The sequence below is a fragment of the Argopecten irradians genome, chromosome 4 (assembly GCF_041381155.1).
Source record: "Argopecten irradians isolate NY chromosome 4, Ai_NY, whole genome shotgun sequence".
NCBI lineage: Eukaryota > Metazoa > Mollusca > Bivalvia > Pectinida > Pectinidae > Argopecten > Argopecten irradians.
In genome coordinates this window covers 18,652,847-18,673,999 of record NC_091137.1, presented here as the reverse complement: position 1 = coordinate 18,673,999, position 21,153 = coordinate 18,652,847, and the positions used below count along the sequence as shown (strand labels likewise).

Sequence of the window (21,153 nt, the reverse complement as noted above, 5' to 3'; positions counted from 1 at the left end):
GATATATATATATGAAAAAATATGAAGAATTTCACTAATATATACAACACAACCTTACTTTTACACATTTCTTTCAGACATCATGAGCACAACCAGGCAATCCAAAAATATCAAATTTTACACACCCACACATACATGCATCTACAAACCATTGATGATATTATATGTATGTTATATGTTTATCAAAAATCGATGCCAATACTAATATTGACTATGTACAACATATTATAGTCTCTTAATTATATATATCAAATTCAACGCAAATAAAGCAAGTACTATAAGAAGACCTTATAGAACTATTAGTTTTAACTAATAAGATGCTCTCTACATCAAAAAGTTTTTGTTATGAACTTGTGTTATCGGGCACGTAGCAATCATGGTACTCAATGCTCTCAACCTGAAATAGTGAAGCGAGTGGGTGACAGCAGTATGCACTTCCTGTAGCCTGCAAGAAATAGAAATATGGTGAGAAAGAGGGAGAACATGCCAACATACCGAGGTTTGTTACTCCATCACACTTATCTACTGTTCATCTATATCAGCATCATGTCAATTGAAATCAAGATCAAATCTTGATTTTCTATGTACATCTTTATTCATAATGAATTTACATGAAATTTAGAAAATATCTTCTTTATCCAATAAATACTTGGACGAAACAAGACTTTAACTGTTTATAACTTAATAATGAAAAGTAAAGTTCATTTAATCAAACTTTCTAAAGGTTTGCAGTGTTTTATTTCTACATAGCTCAGTATTTCTGGCATGACCTCGGTACTGTATACATCAAGTAAGATTGAAGCCTTAACCATTTACACCAGAGAAAAGGTCCGAAAGGCTGTTTGGACTGGTATCAAGACAATCATGTGGGGCTCTCTGGATAATTTTTGGGATTATTCTCAAAGGCTCCAATGCTGATTTTAAGCAGATTATCAAAAATATCTCCAAGACAAATTTGAGGGTCACATAAGATTATAAGAAAGGTTCAAACACGGCTTTTGGAAGGCTCAAAAGAGTGTTTTTTAAGGTTTGCATGCAATATTGTAATGATTTATGGCTTTATGGGAATTGTCATGCAAGATAGTGATACTTCAGGAGTGTTTTGAGCTTTTCTAATGGAATTTTCTTAGAAAGGTTGTATGACTTGCTTTTGGGATGTCTTACATATATAGTTGCAAGGCTTTAAATGTCACACAAAGTTGAAAGACTTAAGTTTGTTTTCGGGATTGTCACATGACACTGTATAGCTTTATGAGAATTATTTTTGGGATTGTTACGTGAGACTTAAATACTCTACGACTATTTTGGAGTATGTCATCAAACATTGTTCTAGCACTGATTTTGGGTATTGAAACAAAATGGTATTGTCTTTTGTTTAGAATATATGATTTATTGTCTTTTGTTTAGAATAAATGTTTAATAAGTAATCAGAAGCCTGGCCCCAGAGCAGGACTTAAGAAAAAATATACCTGAATGAGTGATAAAATCCAGCTGCCAATGAGAAATGTTTGTACAAGGTTTCTGGTTATTATCTACACAGTAGAGACAATGTGAGTCATTTTTACCGGTGTATTACATATACAACAGAGACATCATTATCAAACTAGCACAGAAAACATACATGTCACAACCAACTAGATATATAGTCTCAAGTATCATATATACATGGTCTAAATGAAACATTGTGTGGCTTTTTACAAAGTTAGCACAGTGTATGCATTTCTGCATGAAAACCTCACAATGTTTTTACAAAGGAAATTTTGAAGTCAACCTTCACATGTTACTTCCACTGTGTGGCACTAGGCCGTCGCAGTACTTCACATGATCATGTCATTACAAATATCGGGAAACACATACACCACCAATCTTTACATAGGCCAGGACAGATCTGCCCGAGTGTTGTACATGTGTGCTGTCCGTCTGTATCCTTGGAGCTCCGTCTTCTTAACCTAAAGGTTGAAGTTTAACACGGTGCACCGGCACCTAGTCCCTTACTTACCTTCGCCTGTAAACAAAACGGGTTTGTATTATTTACCTGCCCTTGGCCATGTGACCCCAGCTGGTAATTGTAGCCCTCAGGGTATCCTCCTGCTAGGACCGGGTACATCTGGTCCTCGGGTGTCAGAGGCCTGGAACCTCCGCCTTGGAATGGCTCAGCATATGGGTTCAGGACTGTACTGGAGTTCTGCTGGTAGTTGCAGTTAACAAAATTCATAGGAGGTTGTTGCTGCTGCTGCTGAGGGAATGGTATTCTTGTCAGGCCTTGGTCTACAGGCTGCCTAAAGGAGACGCTAGCAGGGTACTGAGCCGGTGGTAGGGCCTGGTTATATGGCTGTCTATAGGGACCTGCCACAAATCTGGGAACTGAAGGGAACCCTGGTCGGCCGGGATTTAACACACTCCCACCACCTGTAACAAAATAGTATAAGGAACATCTCTAAATATTCAGAGCTCGAATTTTACATTTTTTGTCACTTGCTAAAAATAGCAAGTGCCCTAAATTTTTACTTGCTAAAATATATTTTTATTATAATTAATATCCGTATTCAAATTACAGTTTTGTTATATATAAAATCCTTTATTTTTGCATGATGATGTGAGGTGTATAAGTACATAACGTATATCAAAAACATTATTGTAAGAACTGAGTCCCCATATTTTCCATTAAAATAATTTTTTCACAATCATTATGTCATTTTTACAGTTGTCCCTGATAAAAACCACTTGCTAAAATAAGCTAGTGCATATTTTTTCCGCTTGCTATTCTGGTATATCTACTTGCAAAAAGCAAGTAAAACAACCTGAAATTTGAGCCCTGATATTATAAAGATGAAAGACGATCTATTAATATTATGAAGACGAAGGACAGTCTCTAAATATTATATAGATGAAGGACTGTCTCTGAATATCATATAGATGAAGAACGCTCTCTTAACACTTTAAAGATGAAGGACGGTCTCTTAATATTATAAAGACAAAGGACGGTCTCTTAATATTATCAAGACGAAGGACAGTCTCTTAATATTATAAAGATGAAAGACATGTTCCTAATTATAAGATAAAGGAGAGTGTCTTAATATTATAAGACAAAGGACAGTCTCTTAATATTATATAGATGAAGGATGGTCTCTTAATATTATAAAGATGAAGGATGGTCTCTTAATATTATAAAGATGAAGGATGGTCTCTTAATATTATAAAGATGAAGGATAGTCTCTTAATATTATAAAGATAAAGGACAGTCTCTTAATATTGTATAAAGGACAGTCTCTTAATATTATATAAAGGACAGTCTCTTAATATATTTTTTAGATAAAGGACAGTCTCTTAATATTATAAAATGAAAGACAACCTCTTTTTACTATATACAGGTCTGACTGATTGTTCAGAGAGTGGAAGATGGAAAATCTCTCAATAATGCAATGGTTGATCCATAAACCTGGAAAGTCTAGTATAATATTTCCAAAGAAATCATGAATTGGAATTCATTGTCCTGTTGCATTGAAGTTCAACACATGTGACTGCTGATAGCCATTTCAATGATAAAATATAGATACCATACTTCATTCCTTTGCACTAGGCAATGGAACTTGATACTGTGAACAGCTACTGAACAAAGAAAAGTACTTACCTCCAAACACAGGTCTTGATGGAGCAGGAGGAGGAATGCCAGAGGGCCTCTGTGGTATCTGACCCTGATACAAGTCCACAGGGTAGGGATTATGAGGCATCTGTACTGGTGGGGGCTGCATGGTGTTGGGGGGTGGAAGGAGTGGTGTTATACCAGGAATGACGACAGAGCTCATCCGAGGACCTGTCTCTGATGATTCCGTCATTTTGTCAGCCGTCAAACCCTTGGCCTGAGCAAAGGTCAATGACGACAAAGACTTTGCTACTGATGTCAGTACCTTGGCTGTCACAACATTGTGTGGAGTTCTGTGAACAAAGCAACACTATCACAACAGTGGGAACGAAACATCAGAAATTCTTAACCTCAATGTTTTACAACAGTCCCCTGAATTCAAGATGACGAGATCTGATTTTCATTTCACTGTCATCAAAGTGAACTAATTGCCTGCATTTTAACATACATGAAATTATCACGGAAACTGAAAGCTGTAAGGCGCATGTAATTTGTACAGCAATAAAGTAAAGTTACCTTTGGTTATCAAATTGTGAAGCTGAATTAAAAGACTCCAGATTTGGTCTCTCCTGATGATTTACTGTTGATCTTTGTTGTAAGTCATCACACGGGGAAAAATCTTCATACTCTGGTGGTGTGATACAGATTTTTCCACCCTTCTTGGTCCGTGATCGATACCTACAAATAAATACAACAAAAGCCTCTATTAACTAATTTATCTTATAAGCTGTAAAAGTTATTATCATCTGCGCACATAGCTAATGTGTGAGTATACCTAGTATTTGTATATACAAATATTTCATATTATCCACTGGGCCATGTATCACTATATTGCATAAAAAAATTGAGGCAATATGGTGTACACAATTTAGAACCTTCCTATATTTTCCTACATAATTATTTCAAATGCAAACTCTGTAAATGACCTACTTTTCCAGCTCCTCTTGAGAGTGAGCAAATGTACAGTTAGCAGCTCGGGGACAGGTGTTTTTCTGTAGGAAATCGCGACACATGCTGGTTTTGTAGCGTGAATTATGAACTGTGGTGTTTTCCAGCTTCTTGTGTCCGTTGTTCTTGACAAAGTCCACTAGTCCCTGAACCACACTTCTCACTGCCTTCATTACAGCCTCCAGATTCTCCCAGGATGGGGGCGGGGCTTCTGTAACAGAAATATACGTATTACAGGAAAGGACTCAAAAGTTTTCCTCCAGTTATATTTTCTTCATATAAGATCTCCACATCATATTATTGTAATTAATCATTAATTTTGACGCATTGCAACATCCATGTGATGTTGACGCTATGAAAATAAATCTAAACAACTGATTTTTTCTCTAATACATGGAATAATTAAAATATGGGCCTTTCAAGTGTTATGTAAGATTCTATTATTCTCCTTGAAGACAACAAAGTTGACTGTATGTATCCAGTTATTTACCTGGAGATGGGTCTATGTTAGCGAGGAACTCGAGGTGTGCCCGTAGTCGCTGTAGATTACATGGATCACCTGTCCTCTGAAGCGCTATCACAAGTTCATTCACACTCTGTGAGAAAGACTGTGGTGTCTGCAGCTGCAATACACAAAACATTAATATTGACAATGTATGCAAGGACAGACTTGACAGATTTTACACACATAGGAAAAAGTAACTATGACCGTACTTAATTGAAGATATTAAGGCTTGGTACCATGATTTTTACTTCTTTTTAACTGAAACTAAAACTCTGAAATGACCTACTTTGATTATAATGGATTGTGTATGCAATTTGTGAGTCTACCTTGTCTATAATGGACTGCATGTGTGATTTGTGAGTGGTGTCTCCATACAGCAATGACGACCATTGGTCTGGCGCAATCCTCAGGCCTGCCTCCATAGCAATTTGTACAATCTGGGAGTCATGGTCACGTCTCAATGCATCGTATGTCCGACACTCTTCTTTAAGCTGCATCAGTGACGATTCTTCCTCACGCTTTGTTACCTAGTAAGCAATAAGCACAATGGATCATGTAAAAAGTATGGACTTTCTGGTAAGTTCCTATAAGGAATTATAACCTTAATGATTTCACAGTAATTTTCAGGATGCTTCAGGAGGAATCCTGACATAAACTACTAAAATTAAAACAGGAGGCTCTATACAGTAAATGAACCACACAAAATGTAACAAATGGCTGTATTTCAAAGTGAGGCAGGGGAGGAGTGGGGAATATAGACAACTCACCACAAAACAGGAGGCTCTATACAGTAGCTGTACCACATGACCTATGGCTGTTTTTGATGCCTGTGGATAGTGAGTCTCTAACCGTTGAACCACGAACATAACAAGGACTTTACGAGACAAGGCTGAGCCATCTTCTAAGGCAAGTAGTATCAACTTCAATACCTCCTCTTGCATAGCTGTAAACAAGATCGGAATGTGATTCAAAGACTGAGGTGAAAAAGTATTGTGGTCAACAGTTTAAAGATGCTCCACCGCTGAAAAATAGTATTTTTTCACTATCAAAAACAGGAACAGAGGTTTTAGTATTTTCTTCAGTTACAAAAGTTACTTACTTTACACCATTACCACCATTGAAAAGTTTGAGCTTCTAATTTCACTTCTAGTTAAAAATATGAAAAATAATTAATTGCATCCCGTAAAAATTCCGTGGCACTGTATCCTATATGGAATAAAGTACTGATTGCGCATGCACCAAAGGCGAAATCAATTATTTTATATTATTTTTATAATATTTTTTATTATAAGTTAGACATATATGTACACGATCAAACACCAATCATTGTTCAAATCATTAACATCATTTATGCTCTGTCGGTGGTGGAGCATCTTTAAATGAATATACCAATTTGCACAAGTATTTTTTCGATTGATTAGAGATGCTCCACCGCCGACAGAGCAGAAACGATACTCATCACTTGAACAATAATTGGTGTTTAAGGCCAAACAAAATTAATTTCTTGTTTCTCAGGCACATTTTTCCAAAAAAGGATGAGGGAGGGAGGCTATTTTTTTTTTTTTTTTACTACCTAAAAATGTGATGAGGGAGGGATTTTTTTTTTTTCTCAGTCACATAATAATATACATGAATCATGTGATTTGAAATTGTGTCAATTGTTAAATGCATAAAATGAATAAAGAAATCTTAATTTTAAACTATTGTCTTTATTTTCTGGTATTAAACTTACAATTTAAATTGAAAAACAATTGAAATACAACTTTATGTTCAATGTTAGCCAGATGTACATAAGCAAGTGATCAGGACTCCCTATGTTTTAAGATTTGGTCTTTTTGCTCCCCTTTCGTTCCTCCCACACATTTCTCTTTCTTTTAAGAGCTTGTTTGTCTATTTCAAAATTCACATAGGGCAATATATAAAGTTTACTGATAAGAAACCCCAGCTGGGCTTTCTGAAGTGTTGACACAAACTTGTTGAATTGGAGATGTTTACTATTTCGGATTTTGTTGTCTGTGTTGTACATATTCGGCAATGTGAGCTTTCTACCAGCATCTATGAGAACTTGGAAAGCATTCCGTTTTTTCTCACCTGTTTTATTCCGACATTCATTTTCATGATCAGTTTTGACATTGTTTTCAGATGTAGATGCCGATGACCGTTGCACCTCGTGCAACGTTATTCTGACATAATGTCCAAACAGTTTCGTTGCTTCATTTACCTTTGAAGACATCATAACTTTGTCAAAAACGTCAGTTTTCCGTTTGCCGATAGCAGCCGACACATGATGATCCGCGAATTTTGGCGGAAATGACCAGTCGTCGGGACCAAGCGATCCATCGCACAGACCTTTGTAGAGTTCGCCAAACGAACAAGTATCACTATAATTCGAAATGATTGTCCAGGGTAAAAGAACACTCCCAGAAACAAGAGGCCCATGGGCCTTAACGGTCATCTGACTCATTGCACAAAACAACAAAGTCACAGTATAAAGTATTGGTTAATGATTAATATAAACAATACAAGGAACTCCTTAGTTGAATATGTAAGTTTCTGAAATAGGTAAATGTCATTCGTTGAACAAACTTGGTAGCCCTTCATCCATATATGGTTGTAACCCATTTACGGATTTTAAAGCCAAATTTCAGCAAAGCTTCCATTTTGGACATCCGCCATACTATCCCCATGGGTCTTAGCTCGGTCCTTTATAAAATATGATTGTCCTCACCTAAAGTTCCCCTTCAGAATCAATTAAAACCCCTATAGACCAATTTTCCTTGAGATTGGAGACTGAAACCTGAAAACAGGAAGTGGGCCAGCGGCCATCTTGGAAAACCAAAGACCTAATGAAAATGTTTGCATGTTGTTCGGCATTAATTTAAACCCCTATAGACCAATTTTCATTGAGATTGGAGACCGAAATCTGAAAACAGGAAGTGGGCCAGCTAACATTAAGAAAATTTGCCCTTTTGGGGCCCCACACCTCAGCCCCTAGGGGTCGGACCAGACTCATATATATAAAATACGATTGTCCTTCCCCAATGATGTTTCACACCAAATATGGATGAAATCCATCCAAGGATGAAGGACTAGTAGGATTTTAAAGCTTAAATTAAGAAAATTTCCCCTTTTTAGGCCCCGTCCCTCTGTCCCTAGGGGTCGGACCAGGCTCATTCATATAAAATATGATTTTCCTTCCCCAATGATGTTTTACACCAAATATGGATGAAATCCATCCAAGGATGAAGGAGGAGTAGGATCTAGCTTAAATTAAGAAAATTTGACCTTTTGGAGCCCCGCCCCTCTGCCCATAGTGGTCGGATCTATTTCATTTATATAAAATATGATTGTCCTTCCCAAATGATGTTTCACACCAAATATGGATGAAATCCATTCAAGGATGAAGGAGGAGTAGGATTTTAAAGCTTGAATTAAGAAAATTTCCCCTTTTGGAGCCCCGCCCCTCTGCCCCTAGGGGTCAGACCAGGCTCATTTATATAAAATATGATTGTCCTTCCCCAACGATGTTTCACACCAAATATGGATGAAATCCATCCAAGGATGAAGGAGGAGTAGGATCTAGCTTAAATTAAGAAAATTTGACCTTTTGGAGCCCCGCCCCTCTGCCCATAGTGGTCGGATCTATTTCATTTATATAAAATATGATTGTCCTTCCCCAATGATATTTTACACCAAATATAGATGAAATCCATTCAAGGATGAAGGAGGAGTAGGATTTTAAAGCTAAAATTTAGAAAATTTGCCCTTTTTTGGGCCCCATCCCTCAGCCCCTAGGGGTCACCAGGCTTATTTATATAAAATATGAATGTCCTTCCTCAATGATGTTTCACACCAAATATGGATGAAATCCATTCAAGGATGAAAGAGGAGTAGGATTTTAAAGCTTAAATTAAGAAAATTTGCCCTTTTGGGGCCCCGCCCCTCTGCCCATAGTGGTCGGATCTATTTCATTTATATAAAATATGATTGTCCTTCCCCAATGATGTTTCACACCAAATATGGATGAAATCCATTCAAGGATGAAGGAGGAGTAGGATTTTAAAGCTTAAATTAAGAAAATTTCCCCTTTTGGAGCCCCGCCCCTCTGCCCCTAGGGGTCGGACCAGGCTCATTTATATAAAATATGATTGTCCTTCCCCAATGATGTTTCACACCAAATATGGATGAAATCCATTCAAGGATGAAGGAGGAGTAGGATTTTAAAGCTTAAATTAAGAAAATTTCCTCTTTTGGAGCCCCGCCCCTCTGCCCCTAGGGGTCACCAGGCTCATTTATATAAAATATGATTGTCTATCCCCAACGATGTTTCACACCAAATATGGATGAAATCCATCCAAGGATGAAGGAGAAGTAGGATTTTAAAGCTAAAGTTAAGAAAATTTGTCCTTTCGGGGCCCCATCCCTCAGCCCCTAGGGTTCGGACCAGGCTCATTTATATAAAATATGATTGTCCTTCCCCAATGATATTTTACACCAAATATAGATGAAATCCATTCAAGAATGAAAGAGGAGTAGGATTTTAAAGCTAAAATTAAGAAAATTTGCCCTTTTTTGGGCCCCATCCCTCAGCCCCTAGGGGTCGGACCAGGCTCATTTATAAAAAATATGAATGTCCTTCCCCAATGATGTTTCACACCAAATATGGATGAAATCCATCCAAGGATGAAAGAGGAGTAGGATTTTAAAGCTTAAATTAAGAAAATTTGCCCTTTTGGGGCCCCATCCCTCAGCCCCTAGGGGTCGGACAAGGCTCATTTATATAAAATATGATTGTCCATCCCCAATGATGTTTCACACCAAATATGGATGAAATCCATCCAAGGATGAAGGAGGAGTAGGATTTTAAAGCTAAAACTAAGAAAATTTGCCCTTTTGGGGCCCCACCCCTCAGCCCCAAGGGGTCGGACCAGGCTGATTTATATAAAATATGATTGTCCTTCCCCAATGATGTTTCACACCAAATATGGATGAAATCCATTCAAGGATGAAGGAGGAGTAGGATTTTAAAGCTTAAATTAAGAAAATTTCCTCTTTTGGAGCCCCGCCCCTCTGCCCCTAGGGGTCGGACCAGGCTCATTTATATAAAATATGATTTTCCTTCCCCAACGATGTTTTACACCAAATATAGATGAAATCCATCCAAGGATGAAGGAGGAGTAGGATTTTAAAGCTAAAATTAAGAAAATTTGCCCTTTTTTGGGCCCCATCCCTCAGCCCCTAGGGGTCGGACCAGGCTCATTTATATAAAATATGATTGTCCTTCCCCAATGATGTTTCACACCAAATATGGATGTAATCCGCTCAAGGGTTAAGGAGGAGTAGGCTTTTGTATAAATAGTCTTACGCACGACGCACGGCGCACGGCGGACGGCGCACGGCGGACGGCGAACGGCGCACGACGACGGACGAAACACAATGACAATAGGTCATCCTGACCTTCGGTCAGATGACCTAAAAAGATATTTGAAGCGAAATCATTATTGCTGCCGTGTACCATGTGCAATCACAAGCTTCTAAAGGATAAACAAACGTTTCAATGATCTGATTTGGGAGATTCTAAAACACGGATCGGTCAAGTTCCGGATAATGCGGGAACCAACGTCGGATTTTTTTCCGGAATTTATTTTTCGGCGCGGACGTTTTTATTTTTTTGATTTCAATAAAAAGTGAGTGGTGCGGGGGGTTCATATTGGATGCGGGCGGGCCTGAGAAACAAGAAATTAATTTTGTTTGGCCTAATCGTGTGTATATATACAAAGGACTCCACTGAACGATTATTCAAATATTGCGGTTATTTGTATAAACAAGAGGCCCATGGGCCTTAACGGTCATCTGACTCATTGCACAAAACAACAAAGTCACAGTATAAAGTATTGGTTAACGATTAATATAAACAATACAAGAACTCCTTAGTTGAATATGTAAGTTTCTGAAATAGGTAAATGTCATTCGTTGAACAAACTTGGTAGCCCTTCATCCATATATGGTTGTAACCCATTTACGGATTTTAAAGCCAAATTTCAGCAAAGCTTCCATTTTGGACATCAGCCATACTATCCCCATGGGTCTTAGCTCGGTCCTTTATAAAATATGATTGTCCTCACCTAAAGTTCCCCTTCAGAATCAATTAAAACCCCTATAGACCAATTTTCCTTGAGATCGGAGACTGAAACCTGAAAACAGGAAGTGGGCCAGCGGCCATCTTGGAAAACCTAAGTCTTAATGAAAATGTTTGCATGTTATTCGGCATTAATTTAAACCCCTATAGACCAATTTTCATTGAGATTGGAGACCGAAATCTGAAAACAGGAAGTGGGCCAGCTAACATTAAGAAAATTTGCCCTTTTGGGGCCCCACACCTCAGCCCCTAGGGGTCGGACCAGACTCATATATATAAAATACGATTGTCCTTCCCCAATGATGTTTCACACCAAATATGGATGAAATCCATCCAAGGATGAAGGACTAGTAGGATTTTAAAGCTTAAATTAAGAAAATTTCCCCTTTTTAGGCCCCGTCCCTCTGCCCCTAGGGGTCGGACCAGGCTCATTTATATAAAATATGATTGTCCTTCCCCAATGATGTTTCACACCAAATATGGATGAAATCCATCCAAGGATGAAGGAGGAGTAGGATCTAGCTTAAATTAAGAAAATTTGACCTTTTGGAGCCCCGCCCCTCTGCCCATAGTGGTCGGATCTATTTCATTTATATAAAATATGATTGTCCTTCCCCAATGATGTTTCACACCAAATATGGATGAAATCCATTCAAGGATGAAGGAGGAGTAGGATTTTAAAGCTTAAATTAAGAAAATTTCCCCTTTTGGAGCCCCGCCCCTCTGCCCCTAGGGGTCGGACCAGGCTCATTTATATAAAATATGATTGTCCTTCCCCAATGATGTTTCACACCAAATATGGATGAAATCCATTCAAGGATGAAGGAGGAGTAGGATTTTAAAGCTTAAATTAAGAAAATTTCCTCTTTTGGAGCCCCGCCCCTCTGCCCCTAGGGGTCACCAGGCTCATTTATATAAAATATGATTGTCCTTCCCCAACGATGTTTCACACCAAATATGGATGAAATCCATCCAAGGATGAAGGAGAAGTAGGATTTTAAAGCTAAAATTAAGAAAATTTGCCCTTTCGGGGCCCCACCCCTCTGCCCCTAGGGTTCGGACCAGGCTCATTTATATAAAATATTATTGTCCTTCCCCAATGATATTTTACACCAAATATAGATGAAATCCATTCAAGGATGAAGGAGGAGTAGGATTTTAAAGCTAAAATTAAGAAAATTTGCCCTTTTTTGGGCCCCATCCCTCAGCCCCTAGGGGTCGGACCAGGCTCATTTATATAAAATATGAATGTCCTTCCCCAATGATGTTTCACACCAAATATGGATGATATCCATCCAAGGATGAAAGAGGAGTAGGATTTTAAAGCTTAAATTAAGAAAATTTGCCCTTTTGGGGCCCCACCCCTCAGCCCCTAGGGGTCGGACCAGGCTCATTTATATAAAATATGATTGTCCATCCCCAATGATGTTTCACACCAAATATGGATGAAATCCATCCAAGGATGAAGGAGGAGTAGGATTTTAAAGCCTAAATAAAGAAAATTTCCTCTTTTGGAGCCCCGCCCCTCTGCCCCTAGGGGTCGGACCAGGCTCATTTATATAAAATATGATTGTCCTTCCCCAACGATGTTTTACACCAAATATAGATGAAATCCATTCAAGGATGAAGAAGGAGTAGGATTTTAAAGCTAAAATTAAGAAAATTTGCCCTTTTTTGGGCCCTGCCCCTCAGCCCCTAGGGGTCGGACCAGGCTCATTTATATAAAATATGAATGTCCTTCCCCAATGATATTTCAAACCAAATATGGATGAAATCCATCCAAGGATGAAAGAGGAGTAGAATTTTAATGCTTAAATTAAGAAAATTTGCCCTTTTGGGGCCCAACCCCTCAGCCCCTAGGGGTCGGACCAGGCTCATTTATATAAAATATGATTGTCCATCCCCAATGATGTTTCACACCAAATATGGATGAAATCCATCCAAGGATGAAGGAGGAGTAGGATTTTAAAGCTAAAATTAAGAAAATTTGCCCTTTTGGGGCCCCACCCCTCAGCCCCAAGGGATCGAACCAGGCTCATTTATATAAAATATGATTGTCCTTCCCCAATGATGTTTCAAACCAAATATGGATGTAATCCGCTCAAGGGTTAAGGAGGAGTAGGCTTTTGTATAAATAGTCTTACGCACGACGCACGGCGGACGGCGCACGACGACGGAAGAAACACGATGACAATAGGTCATCCTGACCTTCGGTCAGATGACCTAAAAATCTTTACGAAAATGTTGTATGTTGTTCGGCATCAATTAAACCCCTATAAAATCATTGAGATCGGAGACCGAAACCTGAAAACAGGAAGTGGGCCAGCTAAAATTAAGAAAATTTGCCCTTTTGGGGCCCCACCCCTCAGCCCCTAGGGGTCAGACCAGACTGATTTATATAAAATATGATTGTCCTTCCCCAATGATGTTTCAAACCAAATATGGATGAAATTCATCCAAGGATGAAGAAGGAGTAGGATTTTAAAGCTAAAATTAAGAAAATTTGCCCTTTTGGGGCCCCACCCCTCAGCCCCTAGGAGTCGGACCAAGCTCATTTATATAAAATATGATTGTCCTTCCCCAATGATGTTTCACACCAAATATAGATAAAATCCATCCAAGGATGAAGGAGGAGTAGAATTTAAAAGCTTAAATTAAGAAAATTTGCCCTTTTGGGGCCCCACCCCTCTGCCCCTAGGGGTCGGACCAGGCTCATTTATATAAAATATGATTGTCCTTCCCCAATGATGTTTCACACCAAATATGGATGTAATTCACTCAAGGGTTTAGGAGGAGTAGGCTTTTGTATAAATAGTTTACGCACGACGCACGGCGGACGGCGGACGGCGCACGGCGCACGACGACGGACGAAACACGATGACAATAGGTCATCCTGACCTTCGGTCAGATGACCTAAAAATTTTCCTTCTTTATCTTTGTTTTTCAACTCCGTGTATTTGAATCAAAATTTTACATGACCTCCGGTTATTTACTTAAAATATCTGGAACATTCTTAAAATAAAACAGAATATTTTTTAATTTTGCAATATATTTTCAGTGAAATTCGCCAATATATGTTTCAAGATACTTCGCTGATTAATGTTATTGTTTGGCTTGTTAGTTTATGCATGAATCTGCAAAGGTATTCGATGCTGATACGATTTGCATCAGCAGTAGTAGATTATTACTTAAGTATGATAACTGACTCAAACATCTAATTAAGGCATTTGCACTTTCTTTTATATATATTTATTAATGTAATATACCTTAGTTCGCGATTGGTTGAAAAAAACCATGCTTCCTTACAACAACCGCCATTCATGAGTAGTCTTTTTGCAATGACTACCGCAAGTTAATAATAATATGGATACAAAAAATACTTGCTACATTGTTTCGTTGCTGCTTGAATATGCATTATTTTCTGAAATATTATCAAACTAGTTCCCCACAACAATCACCAATGCCGGAAGAATTCTCAAAACATATTAAGGTCCAGTTAATGTGTGGCTTCATCACCAGCCACTTTTTTCGCATTCATACACATGTGTCAAGTTGATCGGCCCTTTGAAGTTTAATCACGATCATATGCCCATTTTGCAGGGCAAATGTACATAAATTTGTTCATTATTTAGGTTCAGAATTGATATGTTAATATTTTCAGACACAATCATGTTAAGGATGTATTCTTCTGATGTTTCAGTCCCGTTGAAGTCTCGTTTCAACAAAGATCAAAGAAGTTAGGGATTTTCAAATATAATTTATCAATATATGTAGCAAGTTGTCGGATGCAAATTTTGTCAAAAATTACATTTCTATTTTTAAAAGATTTTTTTTTTATACAGGGATTTTAAGACATGAACATTTTGAAATTGTGTCATTTTTTGCTTTGAGAAGAGCCATAGTTTTACCATTTTTTACTGAAATTGTTTTTACTTATTTCATCACTGCGCCAGCATATTTAGCTTTATCGAGCTAATGTTTGCAGTAAATCTTTACTAGTTTTGTGGTAATTAAAATATTGACCATTAATACGTGAAATGACACACTTTTTTCACTTTATTTTTACATTTCTTAGTAACTTGAGTACTTTTATATTTTAATCTAAAATACTGAAAAATAACAAATATTCAAATGGGGCAAAAAATAAGCACACAGACCCCCCATTTTGCTGCCTAATTTAGAAAGAACAATCAATTTCCTATTGATATGCAAAATATTAACAAAAGTTTAATACCAGAATTTTTTCTATAGTATAAAGGGTTAAATTTTGCAAAAATGGCTGAAAATGGTGTGTTTTATAGCTCAAATTTAAAGGGTAGGGGTAGCATATGTTGTTATTTTGAGAAAAAATATAAAACTTATTTATCAAAACTGGTATAATATTTTAAAGAAGACAATAGGAAAATAAATTCTACAAACATCCATACATATCAAACATCTCATTAGGGAAATTATGGCTTTAATCCCTTGTGTGTGTATATGGTCAAAATGGCAAAATTCCCATGCCATTAAATCCTAAATTTTGAGTGACAATAGCTCAAAAACGAGCACACGGACATATGTTTTTTCTTCCATTTTCTTTTATGGTTTGAACTCCTTTTTCCAAAAATCTATATGAGAAATTAATACAAGGAAATTTTGACTTCTCAGAGGAGTACATCCTTAAGTTATTGTATTTGGTAATCACGATTGTCAGGCTTTTTTCTCAAACAGATTCACAAAAAAATACTAATTTGTCAGCAGTGGAGCATCTTTAAGGAAATACCTGGTCCCAGTATCTGATTAAGGTAATACCTGGTCCTAGAAACTGACATCCTCTAGCCCTCACTGCTGCCCACAAGTTGGATGATAGCTGCTGTGGATTTTGGTGTTGTAAGATGAGCTCAGTCACGGTTCGCTCGCCCAAAGACCGAGCAGCTCTCATGGCCCTACCACGACCCTCCTCTTCTACCAGTTGACAGTTGACCAGCGTAACTAGCTTCCTCTGCATTGGTCGGCTCAGCGCACAGTTGGAGAGGGGACAAGTTGTACTGCTAACAGAGGAGCCAGTCACACCTATTACCTGCGTGGGGCCATTGCTGGTTACCTGTCCTGGTACAGCACCTGTAATGATCAATTACAAAACAACATCTTGTGGTTTAGTGGTAATTTTACTTTTTTTTTTGAAACTTTACTTCAATACTATAACAAAGATTATCATTGAGCTTTACTTTTTAGTCATGGAAATATTGCTGCTGCCCTGATCTGGAAATTTGACTACACTAATATTATAGACTCAAGCATTTTTTAAACAGTACGTCATCCATAATTGTATAACAGAAATCATACTGCATTGTATTGAGTATAAGTTTCAATTCCAATGGAGGGCCAGTGTATGTAAGAAAACAATAGATATACTGTTTGGTTGTAGATACTTACTTGTAGAGAGAGGTTTGAGGTATAGAGCCAGTGCCTCAATACAGTGCCGGGCTGACTCATAGTTGTTGATGCTTTCTGTCGGGACGGACACATTGCCATCAGAATTTGGTATGGCTACCCCCACTAACTGTAGAAGGGCATAGTTTATAGGGAGTTCAGCAATGGACCTGTTGATGAGGTTCTGGTCAAATGGACACTTCTTTTGTTGAAGTTTAGACAAACAAGTCTTGCATATTGTATGTGAACATGCAAGACTGATGGGGCATAGGTTCTTGCCATCAAACACTTTATAACATATTGGACAGGAAAGAAATTCTGTCCAAGCAGGTGTCTGCACAGGCATAACTTGATGATTGAATGTTTAACTTTAGTTTTCCTCAATAACGAATATCATATATATTATACACATAAAACAAACATGGCTCCCCTTCTGAAGTAAGGAATATGTGCTTTTTCTTTCAGTCATGGGCTGGATATCATATATGGCAGTGTGCCAAAACTGAATCAATCTGTAAAAAATAAAGGATCAATTAACGAATGATTATTTCATTAGGGCTGTGTATCGTGAAAGAAAAGTGTATCATGATATATCATGATATTTGAATGGTGTATCGCCATGTATCATGATATATCAATTTTTGTATGAAATGTATAGAGTTAGTAGCACTTCCTAGCAATTGGTCACTTCCTTCAAGAAGGATAAGAAGAACAATGAAAGACAAAGAAGATGCATTACAAAAAAACTTAACAATTTGATATGAAGTTTTTTACAAAAAAACTTAACAATTTGATATGAAGTTTTTTACATTAACAAATTGAACAAAATACACCTTTGTCAATAAGACTTGATGTGATTATGAATGATTGGCAAATTGGTAGTTATTCTTGGCTAGAATGTTTGGTAAAAAAATAAAAAAATAACACAATACAGAAGTAATAAAAGTAACATCACAGTGCTCATTTCTTTTGCTTATATCTCATTCAGATCTACCGGTAGAAAAGTTTGTTAATTTTCTTTGACTTGCTTTCACAGGCGACGTTTTGGGTTTGGGGTCCGACGAAACTGATGGATGTTGTCATTAGGTTTGTGGTGTTACCACAATGTTTAAGTTCCAGATTACACAATTAACATACAACGACAGATGATTTCACTGTTTCATCAACCTTTTTAATGCAGAAAAACTGCCATTCTGCATCTTTTCTACTTGTTTGGGACAATCTTGTCCGCCATTGTAATGGTATGGCTTCATCACTAAGATGCTTGAATTGTAACATAACAGCATGCGTTAAAGCGTTTGAAAGATGCTGTTTAGGTGACTTGTTCTTCTAACAAAGAAAACTACCTATGGCTATACTTTCCGGAAAACTTCTCGATTTCCGATTTTTAATTTTGTATCGATATATCGTATCGCGAGGCAAAACATCACAATATATCGTTGTATCGATATATTGTTACACCACTATATTTCATACCTAAACTACAAACTTATACTGATAAAATGTGCTGTACTACTGGCAGGTGCTATGCTCATATTGTCTGAACGGAGTATACAACATTGGGTGCTAAAATCTACATATTCAGAGTGGGGCCTTCAATTTAAATTTTATTTTATGTGCTTGAAAATATTCACATTTCAGTTAGAGCTTAATAATGACTCGGCTGAACAAAAAAATACACAGCTAACTATTATATGCATGTCATTTCTGTAATATGGATCAGAAAGTTATCTCTAGCTGTAGCGGAATTAGACTAAGTTAATCATTGGTGACCAGGTGGCTCAGTCGGTGGAGCACTCGGCTGGTGTTCAGAGGGTCCCCGGTTCGAATCCAGGTCTGGCCGCTACATTTTCTCCTCTTCTGTTACAGAATTGGCGCCCAACTAAATAACCCACCATGGTAGAGTTTGGAAGGATCTCGTTTGTCTTCGAGGACGAAGACTTTGAGAAAGGAGGGGGGTAGTGTAGCGGAGTTGGACTGGGTCGATCATCGATGGCCAGGTGGCTCAGTCCCTGGAGCACTCAGCTAGTGTTCGGAGGGTCCAGGGTTCGAATCCCAGTCTGGCCACTACATTTTCTCCTCTCCTGTTACATAGCTAATAAATTACAGGTGCTCTGCCTTGTCTTATTATTGCCAGAGAATAAAAATTTACATAACCATTTAATTATATCTCTGATACTGCAAATCAGTCTGTGGTTAACTTATTAGGACAGCATTCCTTATTCTGATGGATAGCTATATATATGTCAGCAGAGACATATTCATTAACCATATAGCCTACTTGTATGCCCTATAGGATTTTTCAGAAAAGATGGCGATGACGTCACACAAAGGTACATCCGAGCGCTCAAAGGTACAACTCCGTATATCTGTACACATTCACATGGTGGGAACACAGCCGCTTTGATGTTTGTTTACATTTTATTGTAATAAATAGTACGGCAATCCGAGAATTGTTACTTTATCTTAATTTCAAAAGGTGTAAATAAAAATATGTAACAATAATATATAGATATAAACATATGGTTTTCATATATTTTATGATGCTTATACTCTATTTTCGACTGACACGAGAAAAACCATGGTCGCCATTATGTATAAACATTGACAGAATATCGCAAATACCAGCTTGAAATTACGAATTAAATTCCAAATTCCGCAAATATCGTACTGAAATGTTAATAAGCGATTACTGTTTTCTTAGTCTTATTTGGTAAAACCTTACGATGTGTGATTATGACCAAATTAAAGTTTGCTTTCGTATATCACCCCGAGCGCACGGCAGCCATTACGTACAGTGCTGCCGAGATCTCAAATTTCGTCCTTTTTCAGAGTCACAAAATTACGTATTCTAGATAATTTTTGCGTCAGAAATTTTGAAATTTAGTTTATGACATACAAATGAGTCAGTTTATAGTTACTTTTTATCATATTTTTAAACAAAACTTTTAGTATTTTAGAATTTCGAAGCCGTGCGCAATGTGTCCTGGTCGGCATTTACATTATTACGATCTGTATTCATAAATCTAAATGTAGTACGAAATGTACGTCATCATTTTTTAAACTGCAAGATGTTTACATTGTGATGTTGACCTTTTTTCTAACTATGATATCTGTACATGTAGGCCTAGTTGAAAACAACTAAACAATATATTTCAATGCGTAATTTTAAGCGACAGAGGCAGATTCTAACTATTTTACCTGTCGTGTTCACAAACCGTGAAGGAATAAAAACAAGGCATGAGGCTAGCCTAACTGTCGGATTTTCCCTATGTTTTCACACTTACCAGTTGTCACCTTTGCGATGATAAGAATTTTCACGCAACATACTTCTAAAATGAAGCAGTTGCACGAATAATTATTTACAACATGGACAAAAAAGAAAAAAAATAAGGCGATCCGAGACCGCTTCTCTCATCCCATCATGGCCGCCGTTTGTGTGCGATTCCGGTTTGTGCTGGCGCCACCAGCAGGGGAAGTAACTCCTACACATATTAGGCCTATACCAATGACAACCTGAACGACATCGGGACTTACACATAATAATTGCGATTTATCTCCCCTCGGTAGCTCCGGTTGATACCAGATTGGTGCGAGCACTGGGCCTATGATGTTTCACCGCTCACAACTGGTATTTTTTCTCTATCAAAATTATGAGCAGCCGAATTAGTATTTTTCTTCAAGACATCGGTTAACTACATATTAAATGATTATGTAAAACATAGCCTTTTATTTTTAGGTTTACTAGGTGACTAACAAGGAATTACGCGCTATTCTATTTATCTGCCACCCAGATTGCATTTATATCTCCAATAATAATGCAATCTAACAATCCTTTAATTTTTAAATATACACAAGATCCTTCAGATCTTAGCAATCATGCAACCAACAACGGCAATATTAGCAGAAAGAAGCTTAAAGATGCTCCACCGCCGACAGAGAATAAATGATATTCATCATTTGAACAATAATTGGTGTTTAATCGTGTATATATATGTCTAATTAACACAAAAAATAATATAAAATGATTTATTTCGCCTTTGGTGCACGCGCAATCAGTACTTCATTCCATATAGGATATAGTGCCATGGAATTTTTTCGGGATGCAATTAATTATTTTTCATATTTTTAACTTGAAGTAAAATTAGAAGCTCAAACTTTTCAATGGTGGTAATGGTGTAAAGTAAGTAACTTTTTTAACTGAAGAAAAATACTTAATCGTCTGCTCCTGTTTTTGATAGTGAAAAAATACCATTTGTCAGCGGTGGAGCATCTTTAAGGGTTCTGAAACGTCTTAAAACCTGCGAAAATGGGTTTTGGCTCTTAACAAAAAAGAGGAGGATGTTGTTAGACTGAACTTTGATATGTGACTATAGCTACATGTAGTCTCCGTCGCTATCACATTAAAACAAGTGTAGATCTACAAATATAGAGTACATTTTTACATGCATTCAATGAACTTTTAACAATGAGTTTCCATGTGTACAAACGTTTCAATAAGAG

At 37.4% G+C, this 21,153-nt stretch overlaps 1 protein-coding gene across 1 annotated transcript in view; it reads right to left on the bottom strand.

Annotated features, from left to right (window-relative positions):
* The window catches only part of LOC138320833 (uncharacterized), a 35,981-nt gene extending 15,875 nt beyond the window's left edge, over positions 1–20,106 (bottom strand). Inside the window, exons 1-10 of the mRNA XM_069264086.1 lie at positions 19,938–20,106; positions 16,654–17,162; positions 16,030–16,338; positions 5,864–6,039; positions 5,423–5,623; positions 5,082–5,214; positions 4,574–4,802; positions 4,160–4,321; positions 3,632–3,936; positions 2,036–2,409 (exon numbers count right to left, since the gene is read on the bottom strand). Coding sequence (XP_069120187.1) covers positions 2,036–2,409; positions 3,632–3,936; positions 4,160–4,321; positions 4,574–4,802; positions 5,082–5,214; positions 5,423–5,623; positions 5,864–6,039; positions 16,030–16,338; positions 16,654–16,996 — 2,232 coding nt within the window. The 5' untranslated portion in view covers positions 16,997–17,162; positions 19,938–20,106. The remainder of the gene's footprint in view (positions 1–2,035; positions 2,410–3,631; positions 3,937–4,159; positions 4,322–4,573; positions 4,803–5,081; positions 5,215–5,422; positions 5,624–5,863; positions 6,040–16,029; positions 16,339–16,653; positions 17,163–19,937) is intronic.
* Between the last annotated feature and the right edge of the window lie 1,047 nt (positions 20,107–21,153).